The following is a 17,349-nucleotide window of genomic DNA, read 5'->3' as shown; positions in this document are numbered from 1 at the left end:
AGAATGCAAAAGCTATTAAAAGGGGTATAAAAGGAATAGAAAAGAAAAGGCAAAATATCATCATGGCATCATTTAACCTATTGGAAACATGGGATTTTTTTGTTGCAAAGACTGGCTCTCTCAATAGCTAAGATGAGGGGTGGAAAAGTAGCTGTGAGCTAGCAACTTGCTCAGGATCCAGCTGGGATAGCCTTCTCTATCTGTGGGAGAAGCTGATGCTCTCTTTTTAGAACCAGGTGGTCCCGTAATGTCCTTGACAATGAACCAGTAGGGAGGGAAAGCAGGGAGTCAGGGTTCTGCAGTGGCTGCTCACTGTTCAATGCTTTCCTGTATTTTGAGCGCCCAGAGTGTCTGCCCATGATGAAGCAGTTAGGAATGAAAATCTTGATCTGTAAAGACCAAAACCATTTTGTGTTTTGGAGGAGAGCTCTGACAGAGGTATCTGGCAGAGGCCTTGCGTGTTTTGTTTGGCTTCAGACACTCATTAATTTCCTTGCTTCAGGTGGAAGCAGATTGCTCTCTTACTCATCACTGAAAGATTTCTTGATTTGCAATTTAACCTTGCCTCTCACTAGATTTGTGGTGCATATGCAAAAGGATTTTACTTTCATGTCACTGCATATTTTCTAAGTCAATACTGTGGCTCATTTGGAGAGTCATGTTTTAGTTTAGTTCAGCTGTAGAGAGGTATCAGAAGGTTCCTAAGAAGAAAAAAAAAAATCTTTTCTCTCTCTGTGCTTTAAATTAATGAAAATGTCAAGATGGAATTGTGGAAACTACAGACTCCTTTTCTTCATGTGAACAGCCAATTCCTGTAAATGTGTGAAAATAGGTGTATGACTATTGAGCTTCGAAATGATGGGAGACTGTTTCTGTTAAGGATATGAGAGTGTACAAACATAGCAAGAGTAATAGGTAACAGTTCAAGGAAATTCCAATTATTGGGTTTTTTTCACTAAGAGAAATTGATGTATGAAATTAAATTTCTGTCACTGTGTCTTCTGATTAATTTGTCAGCTTACACTGTTAAATACATAGATGGTCAATGTTGGAGATTGTTCAAAGAGTCAAGTCATTAGAATAGTGATAGTTAACTTTGGTAGCTTGTGCATGTTGTTTGTGTTTATTGAGCTGCTTACAGTAAACCCTCTCCATCCAGACTGTGGCTTTCTTTTTAGATTCCTACTTATCCAAAGACAAAGCTTCTTTTTTTAACTGTTTCTATAACCCTTTTTCAAAAGTAATTGTCAGTCTGGCACTGTAGATCCTTAAAACAGGTCCTTGCCAGTTTATGTCAGAGATTATTTGGGGTGGATGTTCTCAGTGGTATAATGTGTTACTTGGACGTATTTTAAAATTAAATTTTATTTAAAGATGGTTTTTACTAATGTATATATTTTTAAATAAAGTTCTTTTAAACAGCTTTGAGAGTTAAATTATAGAAGATATACAAACCTGTGCAACCTTCTTTTACTGTGCATAATGGGGAGAAGTTCAGAAACAGAAATACAGAGAATGCACAGGCTGGGGAGGAGCACTGGCTGGTGTCTGGGTCTCTGAGAGAAGCCTGACGGATCACACTGGCTGTACCAGCAATGCTGAACTTGTGACATTTGGGGTGGGTGTAACTGCAGCTGCTGTTGGTTGAACATTGTCTCTTTCCCTGAAATTGATCTTTGTGGTGCATACCCCAAGAGAAGCCAAAATATTTCCCTCACCTTCTTTTCTCCCAACAGATAATTGTAGGAGTTCTTTTGCTCTATTACCTTCTTGGAATCAGTGCCTTAATTGGAGCAGCAGTAATCATAGTCCTTGCACCTGTTCAGTACTTTGTAGCAACAAAACTCTCACAGGCCCAGAGAAGCACGTTGGTAAGTGTCTTTAAACTCATTGGTTATATAAATATCATATCTGGTAATTATGCATTGGTCTGTGCTTGGAATTACAAAGCTCACCATGGATGTTGACCCAGAATTCCTTCTCAGCCCTTTAGTAATGTTCAAGAATGCCACGTTCAAGATTGTGAGATTATAAGTGTAAGCAGTAAAAACCTATTTTTGGGGGGTTATATTTTTCAACAAGCATGGTTCCCTAAGAGCAAAAAGAACATGAAAACCTTCTGACTTACAAATGTAAATGGTCAGTAGTCATTGACTGAATTAGCTTTGGACAATGCACAAATAAGCAAGTTGTGCAGGGCAAGCTGTCCAAAGGGAAAGGAAGTAGGAATGCTGCGTCCAGACTGAGACCCCAGGTGTGGAAATCTATCAAACTGATTTATTTAAACAAACCCTGTGCAGTCCTAACTTCCACAGTGCATGCCTCAACTGGGGAGCCTAAAGGTCTGCTATGTCACAAGCTGTTCCTTGATCCCTCACTTGGCTTGTCTATAATTTGAATCACCTGCATCACGGCTGGAAAAGTTACCTTGGTTCATTGGAATTCCCATGCCCAGCTGCTCTGAACTTTATTCCCCCTTTCAGCAAGTATGGCACTGCCAAGGAAGCCACAGGAGCTTGTAATGGAGCCAGAGCTTGCTGAAATCTCTTCCACCACAGATCATGGGTAGTAATGAGAATTATTTGTGCATCTTCCTGTGTGAAAAGGAATTCCTTCCCATCAACAGTATGCACCCTTCCAGAAATGTGGACAGCATTCGTCCCCACAGCATCCCAACATACAGTCGGTGTCACCTAGAAATTCCTGCAGATGGGAGCAGTGCTGTTTGTGGTAGAAATGTCTGCTCTGTGCAAGGGAGCTGCTTACAATTTTTGTGTCGTCCTTATGCCTAGGGAACAGATGTTTTTGTTGTATTCTTCAGGTAAATGTGTGTGTAAATGTTGCAGGAGTACTCCAATGAGAGACTGAAGAAGACAAATGAGATGCTTCGAGGCATTAAGCTCCTTAAACTCTATGCTTGGGAGCACATATTTCACAGCAGTGTGGAGGAAACCAGACAAAAAGAAATGACTAGCCTCAAGTCTTTTGCCCTTTATACCTCCATATCCAGTAAGTTCCTTCATTATAACCCACTGCTCAGCTAAGTGCTACTGAATTATTAGATACTAATGAGTTTACCATTTCTCTGTCGAGATTATTTCAGTTGCTTTAGGCTTGGATCCATACTCCTCACTTTCCATCCAGTCAGACCCTCCATTTAATTCAGTAGAACTTTGCTTGTATGGGAAATATGCCTAAAAGAGAAAAGCAGTGCTGCATAGAATTGACTTTTTCTGGAGAAAAGCTTTTAAGGGACAAATGTTTCACAGACTGTATTTAGCCAGCAATGTTCTCTTCTAGAACACAGCATTCAAAAGGAAGCTGATGTTGAAGTTTATTTGTTGAGGTTTTTTCTGCATTTTGCACAATTCAGAGCATACAAATAATATGTGACAGGCATTGTCTTTGCACTGAAGCTCCAACAGACTTACATGTTCTTACTCAAAACTTGGATTTCTTGTTAAAATAAGTGATTCTTAAAACTATTTCTATATCCTGGAAAGAAAAATACGAGCATCCTGGCAATTTCATCATTCTGTATCCAGACTCTTTCCCCTCCTGTTATTTTTCAAGCTGCTTTAAGACTTTATGGTGCTTCTAAAAAGACCTACAGCAAATTGAACTCTATATCTGAGAAGATTATATGCAATACCTATATAATTGTTACTGTAATATTTAGAAATAATCAGTAAAGTCACACTGAAGAATATATAATCTGTGAGATATTAATGAAATGGAAAATTTTAGCAAGAAGTTTTTGAGTGCTACAAGGTATGTGTACAAATACCTTCTGGAATAGTAAGGAAGCCTAGTCCTTGTAATCACATAGGTAATGGCACTCTAAGGGAAAGATCGTGATCCCACTGAATTTAAGTGACATTAAAATGAGGTATTCATTGACTTCTGAGACCAGAATTTCTCTCTGGTGATCCTAAGCACTGTGGGTTTGGAGAGGAGTTTCTGCTTTGACATAAAACAAAATTTAGCTGCAGGCTGTGAGACCAGAAACTCTGTCTTACACTCAGGTCAACACAGGTGGGTTCCCTTTGTCTGCAGGGCTTCATGTGGCATTAAAATCTATTTACAGTCAGGGCCAAGGGTTCAGCTGTAGGGCTGTGAAGGCTTATTGGATTTTAAATCCTCATAGTGTCATTTGTAACAGCTAGCAAAAGTGTATTCATCCCAGGAGTAATGATTATTCTGTGAAGCAATGACATAAGAATCTGTATTATTAGAAACAACTTTAAGTATTTACTGATGCTTCTTGAAACAAGTTTGCAATTGCATTCTTATTTTGTATTATGTGTACACAGGAGTTAACTTCTCAGCTTTGGGTAAAGCAGTGCAGCTTTATGTTGATGGTGCTTATAATTTTGACCTTATAAAGGTTCTTATTGTTTCAGCCTGGAAGTTCCTTACACCTTCAGACTTTAGCAGAAATTACACTTATCTTTACAAACTTGCACTTTTGCAGACTAAAAAGGGAATATAAATACAGGAGAATTTGCTCTTTTCTCTAGCCATAAGTATAATTAGAATGAGAGGCATAAGCAGCACAAAACATGTTAGCTAATATTAGAGTGAACACATGATTTAATTTCTTTAAGAAAAAAAAAAAATTAAAAGGCAGTAGAGGACCAAGATTTTATGTGTTTGTGATCTAGAGGAAGGCAGACAGTTGCTAGAACACTAAGAAAGCAGAAAAGAGATTTTTATATATAGTTCTTTTAACAGAGTGTTGAATAGAGTCTGGAATTCTTTTCTAAGTACACATAGCTATTAACAAAAATAAAGAATGGGGTTGGAGCTATTTTATTCATAAGGAATAGATTTGCATTGGATTACAGAAAATATACCTACAAGTTTCAGGGCAGTGTTGGCTAGACCACAAGAAAATTCAATTTCAAGACCACATGGAAATTGGATCTCGTGTGCCTCACCCCTGTGCCAGGATCCAGGCTATATGTACATGAAATTGTTCATGTGTTGTAAAAGAGCTATTATAGAAATTAGCTCTTCCTATATTTTAATGAAATGCCCCCACCAGAATCAAAGTTGGGTGTCATCTTTACAGTATTTAGTACATTAAAACTCAGGAAAGACAGAGGAAAAAAAGAGTGGTTTTCCTACTTCTGTAATTTTTTGCCTAATCTGTCAGAAGCAAAATAACTGCAGGCTTTCTTACAGGAAAATAACAGTGGTTACTGTTACTAAAATGATGAGAACCAACTCAACATTCCCAGTTTTTAGTCTGCCTTTTTCCAGTAACAAAGTCCTTTTGACTAAATCTAATCCTCTTAGCTGCAAAATGGAGTTATTTTAGAAAACATTTTATTATTCTTGCATAATTGAAAAAATAAATGCATTTTTTAAAAAGGAAAACAACCCCCAAATTCCAAAGTCTTTTATTTTTTTGGTTGAAAGAAGTTGGAAGCCCTTGTATCTACTGGTGATCTCACATAATAGCAAAATTCAGATCAGCTTCTTGGGAACCACCAAGTAGTTTAGATGGCTGAACTGCAGAAGGCTTTGCCAACCCTACAGGATATTTATTCCATCCAGCTTCATATTTGACAGGTATGATCTTGTACTGTGGGCAGGAGAAGAGCGGGATCTGTCTCTGAGAAGTTTATCAGCTTTGCTAGATTCTCTCACCAGATTCATTCCTAAAAGCAACCCGTGTACTGCAGTGGTCTCAAAGGCACGTTGCAAAGGCAAGGATTTAATGGCATTTGGAAGGACAGAGTTGCAGGCAGCAAGTTTCCCTTCTTTGCAATTTCTGTGCTGTAACTACCTTGAGTTGATACAAAGTGTGAAAACTGGTCGGGTTGTAGAACCATTGAGGAGACACGAGAGGCTGCTTTGTATTCCAACACAGCAAGAACACTTTCCTCAGAAAAATATGGGTTTTTTAAACTTGGGTGAGGTGTAAACTGCGCATTTCTAGACTTCGAGACATGTTAGTCTTTCAAAGCCTAAGCTTTTATTTTGCAATTACATACACTAACGTACTTATATTTTCAAATTCTCCTCTCTGACAAGGAATTAGGGCTGCGTGCAGTAACTCAGCTATTTTATATAAGCACGAGTACAGAGTTCATGAATATGTTAGAGGATTCATTAAAGATCATCTAAATGTAGGCAAGATAAATATCTGACACTATATAAACTCCTTCAGCGGTTTATGCCAAGAAAAGGATGGCAAAACAGTCAACCAGGGGAGTCAAACAATGACACTTCAGATGAAGTAACTGGGGAGAGCTTTTACTGTTTGAACGTTGCTCTATCTGGTAGGAGAAAAGGACAGGCACAGTTTAAACACAAAAGAAGTGGCTAGTGTTCTTCTGTTACGCCTGTACCAATGCTTGTGTTCTGTTTTAGCTCTAGAGTCTATATTCTTCCTCTGTGCAGTTTACTTACGTGAAATAAAGTTGAGTGAAGGTCAAATTGAAAAGGTGGTGATTAAATAATATCCTCAGGTTGTGATAGAGGGGACAGACAGTAAGAGCCTGGAAAATACCGTTGTAAAGCAGTGCTAGTAGTATTTTAGCATTTAGCACGTCTGAATGAAAATTGTTTCTAAGTGTTCCTATGTGTTTTCCTTCACAGTCTTTATGAATGCAGCAATACCAATTGCAGCTGTACTTATAGTAAGTATGGACTTTTCTAAATAGTGTTGATTATGACTGCATTTTCAAGTATAAGTGATGTGGAATTGAGGAAGAAGAATGGGATGCAAACCTGCTACACATTTGCAGTTCCTCTGGGAGAGTATGGAAAATGCCCACTTGCCTTCTGGGACCAGAAGCTGCCCAGATCACACAGCACTTCCCCAGACTGTTAAGGGAGTATGAATTAGGATTCTGTAAAGGAAATGCTTGTGAAATATGAAATCTGTTTCCTTCTTTATGGCAAAGCACTGACGATGATGTTTGTCTCTTTGTAGACATTTGTTGTCCATGCTCATCTGACAAGAAAGGCTGACTTCTCCCCATCAGTGGCATTTGCCTCCCTCTCCCTGTTTCATATCCTTGTGTCTCCGTTGTTCCTGCTCTCAAGTGTGGTTAGATCCACTGTCAAAGCATTAGTAAGGTGAGAACTATAAAATTAATATCTTTGCTACCACCTGTCCGGTTTCTGAGAATTTTGCTCATTTTACAATTGCAGCTTTAGAAACAGCATGGTGATTTTTTTACCTGTTCTTGTAAACTGCTTCCCAACCTTTCCCCCCCCCTCCATCAAGCATGTAGAAGGGTAAAAGGCAATTACAGAAGGACATGTTTCAGTGTGTATCTCTTGTTTTTCAGCCTTTGCCTGAGAGGCTGCCTGTTGTGGCAGAGTTAGACTGAAACAAGCAAACAAAAAACCTTAAAAATCACTTTTAAGAGTCACAGTAAGTTCATGACTAAATGTCTAATCCAGATTTGATGAATTTTTACTTTCTGATGAACATGTTAGTTTGAGTGTTCAAAAGCTAACCAAACAACAACCAGTAGAAATGCTGTTTCACTGGGGATTTTGAGTATCAACAGATTATTGAAAAAACCTCCTAATGCTTTTTCATATGCAGTGTAACTCTACTTGACTGATAGGAGAGGCAACGTTTGGGCTTCTTTCTTCATTAGGACAACTTTATGACCTCCAATGAAGCTGTCTGAGGAGCTTATTTAAACTATGGGACAGATACTGGACACCAGCCCTTGCTTAATTATCTTTGTGTTGCTTTGGAGATGGAAAGGAGACTACAGCATGAGGCTGAGATTGCCTTCAGTGTTTGAAAATTCCCTGACAGTGCAAAGTCACAGCTGTGTCCTCTCTCCTAAGGAGTGTGAAATCTGAGAGCATCAGCAGCTGGCAGGAAATGTTTTGCAGCCACTGTGGTAGTCCCTAGAGCCATGGCAAATTGTTGTGCAAAGATTACAGCCAGCAAAGTGTCTGGGAGCCCGCACTGACACTGCCTAGTACCAGCAGGCATTTACTTTGGCTTGTCTAAGGATTTCTTTGCAAATGAATTGTGTCTGTTAATGCCGCAGGAACAATTTGAAAGCAATTAGTATCGGCCAAGTATTAATTGTTGCTAGCTGGGAGTTCTTCATGGGTTATTCTGTAGATACCTTCTTGTTGGCAGGCTGTTGCCCTGCCATTTGTGGTGCGGACAGGAATCAAACTCTGTATCAAAGCTGACATGGTCCTTGCCTTCCTGGCTGTCTGTATCACCCAGGTAGTGTTCCAGAGTGCATTGCTCCATAGTGCTGGTGGTGCTACTCTGTCTAGAGTGCCTCATTCTTCAGATCAATATTTTGGAATCATGTGCCAGGAATTTGCAACCCATGCAGAGATGTGCTTGCTTAAATATTTTAGTAAATGTTAAAAAGCAGACGGTCGAGTTTGCAGGGATTGAGCACAGCTATTGTTTGCTTGCTGTAACTGTGTCCTGCTGTTACACTTTCTTGCTAATAAGTAGCTGGTCAGGTAAAGGTGACCTAACTTGGCAGAGTTATATTTCAGCTTTCTTTAGGCTGAGATATTCTTACTGGTTTTAGCAAGTGTGCAAAGACAGCTTCTCCTGTAGTGACAGGGACTAAGTGGAGCAGAAGATGATCCAGCAGTGAAACCAACATGTAAAGGATAGTAAGAGGGTGTTACTGGCTTTGCATCTCAGGCACTTCACAAACCCTGCTCTTTTAATGTTGGCTACAGTCTCTGATGCCAGATGCTATCAAGGACAGTAATATTGACCAAAAACCTCATTGGTATCTTTAATCATTACACATGTCCCCAGTTGCAAAGTATCCCTGTGAATTGTCATTGACACTCAGAACCACTGTGTGATTGACAGATTTAAAGCTGTTCCATGTAGGACCCCTGAAAACTTTTCAAGTTATAGACTGGGGTATCTGCTTCTGAGAGGGGCAACTTCAAAGTCTTTAAGAAGGTGACAAATTCTGATACCTCTTTGAAAAGTGGTGCTTTGGGGTTTCTTTAATATGTGGAGTGCTTCTGCCATTGAAAATTAAAACTGAGCAGCCAATTGATGTACTTCTTCAGTGTGAGTCTTCGGGGACGTTGTGCAGTGTACAATTTTCAATCAGCAAAGGTTAAGCAGCAAGAGTGGCATTATGTATCTTACTGGGTTTAATATCAAACCACCTTTCCAGTCAGCTGTGCAAATAACCATGTTTGAATCAATATGTCTGTTCTATGGCTTAAAAATAAGTTCCCCTGTGGAGATACTGGAATACTGAAATTGAGCTGTCTGCAAGAGCTCTGCAGAGAATGTCCTTTTTCTATTCTTGAAGAGTTTAGAACAGTCTGGTGTCCTGAAATAAGAGCTCTTGCCTCTAACACAAGATTTTCTCACAGCTCTACTGTGTTTCTTCAGTAATTGCCTCAGGAGCAGTGATTCCAGAATTATGCAGAGCATTGGGCAGGGGTTTGCAGAGAGTACAGGCACCTGGACACACAACTAGAAAATAAAATCAAGTTGTTGGATGGCTTAATACATAGTCTTGTTTGGATATGCATGGCCTGAGAATGTTTGCTGTCTTCTCTTCCTACCCCTCTAGACCCTGGAGCAGACACATGGGGGACTTCTCTGTCTGCTCCTTCTATCTTTAGAGCAATTTCTTAAATATTTGTGTAATTTTCATACAGAGAGTATAGGTGCAGCTGTATATCAAATCCATATGGGTAGCATCTAAACTATCATTTGGTCCATGTAAAGACATTCGAAGTCTCCTTTTAACTATCTGGTTCACTGAATAAAAAGGGTAGGAGTCCTAGCCCAGTTTTTCAGAGCTTTATGCAAATAGATATAAATATCTCTAGCAGTGGAGCTTCTAATCACTTCCTTTGAGATAAAAGACCTTCCCATTAAGGAATTCTGACCCAAAATTGATCCCAAATTAATTATTCCTCTTATCCCATCCCAAATAGTTATTCTATCCCTTTCTGTTGTTTAGATTGTAGTACCTGCTCTACTTAAGTTCCCTTCACTGAATGCACTAAGAGATTCACTGATGTCAGTCCTCAGCTGCCATTAGCAATCCGGCAGGTTGACAGAAAAACTGTAGAACCAGTTCTCTCCTAGGGAGTCCCCAGGTGACTTTGATCTCTGCTTGCAGGACAAGTGTTAACTGTACAGGGAGTGTGCCTCAGGCAGTGCTTAATGCCTGGATACAACAACATTTTGCCATCAGTGGGGGATCTCACGAGCTTCTAAGAGGAAACTAAGTCTCCTTTTAAAGAAGAAACCCTTGGCAGTGAAATGCAAAATAAATGCTGACGAGTTTATTTTTATTTTTTAAGATTGGCCTCCTAACAGATCACCACGTATCACAATGCTTCAGTGGCCTTGTTTGCCTCTTTCTCCCCACTTAGCTTAGGCTAAAGATTAAAATCAATTTTTTCAGCTCTTGTCTATAAATTTATTTTTAGGAACCCAAGGCCTTCTGGCACTTTATCGTTTTGAAGACTGATAGTTAACTTATTTCCAGCTAACTGAGCTCCTTTGATGTTGAGTTCATGATTCAATCCAATTCTTTCACAAATTTCATTTGCTGTCCCTTTAAGTAGATTAGACATACATTTTATAAACTCAGGTACAGAGATAAAATTGATGCCCTGTTAAATGTCTTAATAAAGGCACATCATCTCTTAGCTAATTAAATCTTAAAGCAGCTAGTGAAAATTTTATGCCGCCTTCTTTGTTGCTGGTTGTCAGGATTCCTTTTATATCTCATCTGTTGAATACTATTCTGTTAAAGTATATTCCTTTATCTGGTTACCTTATGCAAATAATATTTCACCACAGCTGGTTGAATTTGGCTCACACTGTACAGCTTTCATCAGGCTGCCAGCCAGTGTTGATAAGACTGTTCAGTAAGACTGGCTGGGCCACACTTGTTCAGCATGAATGACATTAATTCTGCTTGGGTGAGTGGCTTTAAAACAAGTCACAGTTGTAGTCCTTCTGTGTCCCACCAAGTGCCTGAAAAAACCTTTGTGTGAGATCTCTCTGGTGGTGTCAGAAGAGACAAGACTTGAGGAACATCAGCACAAACTGTTAAAAAATCATCACTGTTAATAGGCAACAGGACAGGTTTTGAAAACTTCCTTGCAGTAACTTCCCATTGCACATTTTCATATACCTGTAACAAAACAAGAAAAACAAACTGTGCAGCAGACAGCAGCTGAAGCACCAGAAGGGATGCTCTGTAATAAACATTGCAGTGAAGAAAAGTTTTACTTCCAAGGATGAAGTGTGAATTGTGGTTTTTTCCCTTTCAGTGTGCAGAAACTGAGTGAATTCCTGTCAAGTGAAGAAATTGGAGAAGAACATGATAAATCCTCAGAGCTAAGAAGTGCAGATAATCACAGCAAGTACCAGGCAGTGGTGAGTAAAGCTGTCTCATTGCCAGTGAAGTGGCTGCAGTAGTTTGTACTCAGAATAAATTTTTCACTTCTCCATTTCCTACTGATTATTTCTTGCAATTGCAAAACCTCTATTTTAATACCCTGAACTGTATCATTCACACTAAGGTTGCTAGGGCCTAGGACATTTTGCTGATGCTGCCACCAATTAGTGCTTATTTCTGTCTTTCTGATTTTGCACAGCCACTCAAGGTTGTGAACCGCAAGAGGCCTGCCAGGGAGGACTGGAACAATTACAGCTCTCACACAAGAAGACCCATTAACATCACAGAAGCAGATGATTTTTGTGTAAAGGTGATATGAAGGTCACTCTAATAACACTTATATTAGCTCACTAATAGTCACTTTTGTATTCTGATGGCAGTTTCAAGTTCAAGAACCAGAGTTTGGTGTGAACTGTCAGACACTTGTGCACTTGTCAGAGATTAACCTCCACCTTTCTTGTCTGTCTTCCTTTTTAAGAATTAACTACTAATCTCTAGGTTGTGATTAGTTGCAATTATTCCTCTAGATTTCACCCAGCCTTCTGCTGTTTCAAGTGTTTCAATCATTACCCTGTTCTCAGGTCCAAAACTCTTAACTCAAAAGATAGAACAGCCTAGGTTGGAAGGAACCTCAAAAGATCATCTGGCCCAACCTTTTATGTATGCCAGACTCTTTCTTCTATTTCCAGGGTCTGTATAGCATAACGGGATGAAGAAAATCGAAAAGAATTTGTTCTAGATATTCCCAAAATAATGTCATCACGGATCTTCCCTTCCTCTTTTGGAATTCCTAGTGGCCTTTCCCCAGATGAAATTAAAAACTAACTCCCAAAGACCTAACTTATTGGAAGAAAAAAATTACAATTACCCATGCCACTTTGAAGACTGATGCTCTTGATTTGCTGTGAAAATGGCCAGAAGTAATAAAAATCCTGATGGTTGTTATAGTGATGAAGCTGTTTATTTAGGAAGTCTGCTATTACATTTGCATTTCCAGCAAAAGAGGATGAATAATTCAGTTTCATGGGACTAAGTAGGACAACTGGTAATGCTTTCAGTTTTTTTTTAGGCATGCTGAATTGGTGCAGGATCGTTCTTGAACAGACTTCCAGGAAAATAAGAGGAATGTTTGAAAGAGGGTTTTGGGGGCAGTGTTGGGTCAAAAGACAGCCTGGAGTGACAGCAGAGGAGTTAGTCCCAAAGGAGAGGCCAGTGCAGTAGTATCTGTAAGGACAGTATTTATAAGGCTTGAGCAGAAAGCTACGCCCAGGGATAATCTTTGGCTCCATCTGCTGACACCACTGTCACCAGCGGCCCCTGGGTCAGGGGACTTGTGCAGGTACTCTCTGTCTGCAGCTCCTTGCCCAGGAAGGGGCATTAGTTGACAGAGGATCCTCTGGCTGCCTTTGGTAATCCAGAGGGAGGAACACCACGCTTGCTTTTGCTCAAGATAGGAGTATCAGTTTTTCTCAAAGGTGTGATAAAGTGTCCCCTTCCACTCTTCTTAGATGAAAAATTATTGTACTTTGCATAGCTGAAAGGCATTGAAGGCTTGAGTGGCTCTGAAAGAGTGAGAGAAGAGGGTCCTGTATAAATGTAGGCCTTTTAAAATTGTCTCCCTTTCCTTGTTTTTCGCAGTATCCATGGAAATCTCCATTTAAAGTCTGATCAGGCTTTATTTCCTGGTTTTAGTCTATTCCAGTGAAACAATTTCTGTATCTAGCAAAACCTAGATTATCTGAGAATCATGTCAGAAATACAGAGGAAAATGCTGTAATGGGCAGCAACATCGAATTTCATGGAAGGTTCTGCAGGTCTGCTTGGAATGTGGATGGTGTAATTGCTGTATAAGCTGCACTGTGTATCGAGTGAGACATTCAGGGCTCTGCAGAGAGCAAACTGGCCATGTATGTAATTTAATTGTGTTGTAATCATTTCACTTATTACAAGTACCCACCTTATAAATACAAGGGAAATACTAAATTTTTTTCTCCCTCATGAATTCTCAATAATCTTCTAATAGTCTAATAGTGCTTGTTTGTTTTCAGAGGTTTCTGCCCATGGAAGTACAGTCCTTTACAAAGTCATCCCCTTGAAGATCTGTTTCCTGCATTGGGCAAAGGCTAACTCTGTTCCTGTGCTCAGTGTAAGGAAAAAAGAAGTGTCTCTGATGTTGGGGGGAAAAAAGTGAGTTCTAAAGCTGGGTTTCTGTTTGTCTTTTCTCCCCGTCTTGGTATAGATCACAAATGGATTTTTCACTTGGACACCTGAAGGTCCTCCAGCATTGTCCAATATTGATATCCGAATCCCTCAAGGTACAAAATTACATCAGATAAACAGAATAAGATGTTTTTCCATAAGTATTTGGCACATCATAATCTTGTGTATACCTTCCTCTCTCACAGGTCAGCTAACAATGATTGTAGGACAGGTGGGCTGTGGTAAGTCATCTCTCTTGCTGGCCATACTTGGTGAGATGCAGAAGATCTCTGGGAACATATCCTGGAGCAGGTAGGGGCATTTAATTTAAAATTCTAGTTTCGTTTAAAATTCAGCTTGACTAGAGTGGTAATGCAGAAAAAGCCCAAAATCTATTCTGGGAACTTGTGGAGTTAGGGATTTTCTAGATACACAGTCAGGAAAAAAACTTACCCTCACATCAGCAAGAATCCCCAGCCAGCGTGAAACAAGCTGTCCATTCCATTAACAGGAATGGGCAACCATTCTTGGGCATTCTGCACTCCAACAACATAACCTGAGTGAAATTGTAACTAATCTGGAATCAGAATTAATTTGCTTGAGGTGTTGCGCTGCTACAGAATGCTGTTTGCACTTCCAGGCCTGAGCTTGTGTCTTTGCATGGAGCTATAAAGAGGTACTGGCTCACTAGGAGCAGTGCCTGGCTCAGATGTGTGCTCCATCCCAGCACCAGGCTAAAGCCTGAGAATTTGAAGAGTGTCTTTCAAGTGGCAGTGACCTCAGAGTCCTCCCCAGTGCATCCTGCCTGGTCTGACAGGAGTGAGTCAGTCGTGTCCTTCCCTCCTTTCCCAAGGGGACACAGCACCTGGACTCTGATAGCCACTTAGAGATTCCACTTGTGTCTAACTTCTGGACTGGCTTTGATGGAAAGGAAAAAAATAGTACTGAACTCCAACAGCTTCTGTTGGCACTTGTTCTCTTGACCCTGAGGCAAGGTGACAGATGGTAAAATAAACTGCAGCTCCTGTATGTGGTTTCCAGTAAATTCCTGCCATCTCTAAAACACAGTTTATCGATGTGTGTGAACATTTTTGGCCTGTTTATTTCATGGTACCAGACTTCATACCCATGCACTTTGCCCATTGGGCTGTGATTATTTGTAGGTAAATCTCAACAAATTGCAGAAGAACCTAGAAAAACAGTTAATTTTATTTCCAACTGATTGGGAATGAAGGAAAAACAGGGTACCTATAAATCCAATCCACATACTCTGATGGACGGAGTTTCATTGTTACACAGTGGATTCTGCAGTGATTTTGTGGAGCAGTTCTCTAAATTCCTTGAGTGTTTGTGAAGAGCTATGATTTATATCCAGCCCTCGTGCTAGTCATACTACTCAGAACTGCACATGCTTTTATAGCAATATTACAAGGAAGGAAGGAAGGTTGTCTATTTTATAGGTGGGGAAAATGAAACATAAGAAGGTGACCCTTTCAGCTAGTGAGGCAAACAAGAACAGAAGCCAAAGTTCCAGAATGTGGTGATCTATCCATGAGAATATACTTCCCTAAGCAGAAAATCAGACCATGGTGAGGAACCATACAGAATCCCTGCAGCCTTATTAGGTGAACTAATTTCATTTCAGCAAGGCTGTAATTTTTTACAGATGACATAACATGATTAAGAAGTGTAATTTGAATGTCTGATGGTAAACTAAAACAGATGACATGATGTTTCTGATCAGAAACTGTGCTGGGCTTTTAAATAGCACTTGTTTAGAAGTATGTGCTTCGCAACAGTGGAAAGGTCAGAACTGCTTTTCACGTCTTCTACATGTGCCAAAGTATCACAAGGTGAAATTCAGTTGTTATCACATTTGCTCTGCTATCTGCCAGATATGTAGAAAGGGACTTGTGGCTGAAACAATCTGAGTGCTGTAAGTGCTGGCTGCACTGGGACAGATTATGTGTTGTCTCATCTTTCAGAGCTGCTGCTGGGTGCAGTGGCCTATTCAGAGTGATGGATGCAGCCAGTGTGGGCTGCACACCTGTGTTGTAAAGCTATCAGATGAAAGCTCCCTTAATTTGATAAGAAAATACTAATGCCTGACCAGGAACATGCAACCTTATCCCAGGTTCAAGGAGAGTAGTCTTATCAAGTAATCAGCAGGGCTCAGCTCAGGCAATGAGAAGTGTCAGCCAAATCAGTAGGTGCCTTGTTACAGCTCTTTCTTTGGGAATGCTTGGCTTCGGTCATTCATGTTACAGAATAGACCTGAATTAGTTCATACAAATTTCCTTCCCCTTCCCTTCCTCCAAGGTCATAGCTATGAGGATGAAGGATGTATCCTGCTGACATGTCACTCAGTGCTCAGGAAATCAGGATGCTCTTCCTGGCCCTTCCTTTGGTCTAATGGATAACAAGTCATTTCCCTACTCTTTGCCCCCATGCTTTATGAATAAAACAGTATTAACTGCATATCATCTTTGCTTGTTTCTTATAAAAATTATTTGTTTCAAACCCTTAAAAAGTAATGTAATTTATTCCTGGGCAAGGAGGGAGATAATCAGAAGTGAGCCGTGGCTCATTTGTGATTTTTTTAGTTGTTTGTGTTACAGTGTGTGTCCAGAAGATCCAGCTCAGATTAATGCCTCTTGTCCAAAGCAGGCTGAGGGCATCTCAGTATAAATCTTTTATAATATGGTTAGGGATTTAACAAAAATAGAGAAATTGTTATTTCCATTCTGCACAGGTAGTAAATGGTAACGATTTTACCTGGTTTTGAGTAAATAATTACAGTATATGCCATGCTAATTTCTTCTGGGCAGCATCTCACTTCTGATAGTCCCAAATCAAGTCTTGTTGGAGTAAATAACACCAGAAAACAGACCTAATTGAGAAATACTTAGCTCAAACGTAATTATGTCATTTGTTTTAAATAGGACATACATTCTTGCATGTGAATATTGAGTCCTTATAATGTGAAGGAAGATAGAGGTTTAAGGTTGTTAACAGTAGGTTTTCATCTTGTGACTGTTTTTATCAAATTTAAAAAAATTAAAGTTTTTATGCCTTGGAAGTAAATTGATTTTTAAAAATACATGTTACAAAATTTAAAAATACAGAAACGTCCAGATATTCAATTTTATTCAAGTGGGAAATTAAGATCTGTCTTGAAAAGACTTGAAAATCTCAGTAGGCTCATGTTTGCATCATTAGACATCTAAAATACCTTGACAAATTAGATCTAGACCTCATTATCAAACATGTTACTTTGGCATTTCAGCACTGGTAGGAGATCAAGGCATCCTTAAATGCCCAGAGTATGCAGGAAAAGGGGGAAAGGAGGGATAAAACAAAGTGGGAAAAAGTGGGTTGAGAAGTTTGGGCTAAAACTCCAAATGGAGAATAATTGTTTTCCAGCTACAGAGCAGAAACAGAGATCAGAGAACTGATACACAGTTGGTTCAGGGTCCTTGTGTTGTGCATGGAAGGGCTGGAAAAGGTATCTTCTCTTTCAGCCTATCAATAGTTCCTGTAAAGAATGTGTTTCTGCTTAATCATATGGAACAGGCTCATGGGTTTTTGGAGAAGGGGCCACTGAGTTCACATGGTCGCTAAAGACCAGTGGAGTGTGAGTTTGCTGTTGAAAAGCTTTGTTCAGTACACAGACCTTTGGAGTAAAGATACCAGTGGCTGGCTGGTGCTCTCAATTTGTAAATTTGATTTAGAT

General features: G+C 39.7%; 1 protein-coding gene across 4 annotated transcripts in view; it reads left to right on the top strand.

Annotated features, from left to right (window-relative positions):
* ABCC8 (ATP binding cassette subfamily C member 8) overlaps positions 1-17,349 on the top strand; it is a 73,716-nt gene that overhangs the window by 23,999 nt on the left and 32,368 nt on the right. For all 4 annotated transcript variants that reach the window (XM_082284457.1, XM_082284458.1, XM_082284459.1 and 1 more), the window contains 8 exons: positions 1,737-1,871; positions 2,847-3,009; positions 6,610-6,650; positions 6,947-7,092; positions 11,290-11,395; positions 11,617-11,727; positions 13,657-13,732; positions 13,823-13,928. In XM_082284457.1, the coding sequence (XP_082140583.1) occupies positions 1,737-1,871; positions 2,847-3,009; positions 6,610-6,650; positions 6,947-7,092; positions 11,290-11,395; positions 11,617-11,727; positions 13,657-13,732; positions 13,823-13,928 (884 nt within the window). The remainder of the gene's footprint in view (positions 1-1,736; positions 1,872-2,846; positions 3,010-6,609; positions 6,651-6,946; positions 7,093-11,289; positions 11,396-11,616; positions 11,728-13,656; positions 13,733-13,822; positions 13,929-17,349) is intronic.

The sequence above is a fragment of the Coloeus monedula genome (genome assembly GCF_965178545.1).
Source record: "Coloeus monedula genome assembly, chromosome: 6".
NCBI classification, from domain to species: Eukaryota; Metazoa; Chordata; class Aves; order Passeriformes; family Corvidae; genus Coloeus; species Coloeus monedula.
This window is presented reverse-complemented; position numbering and strand designations above follow the sequence as displayed.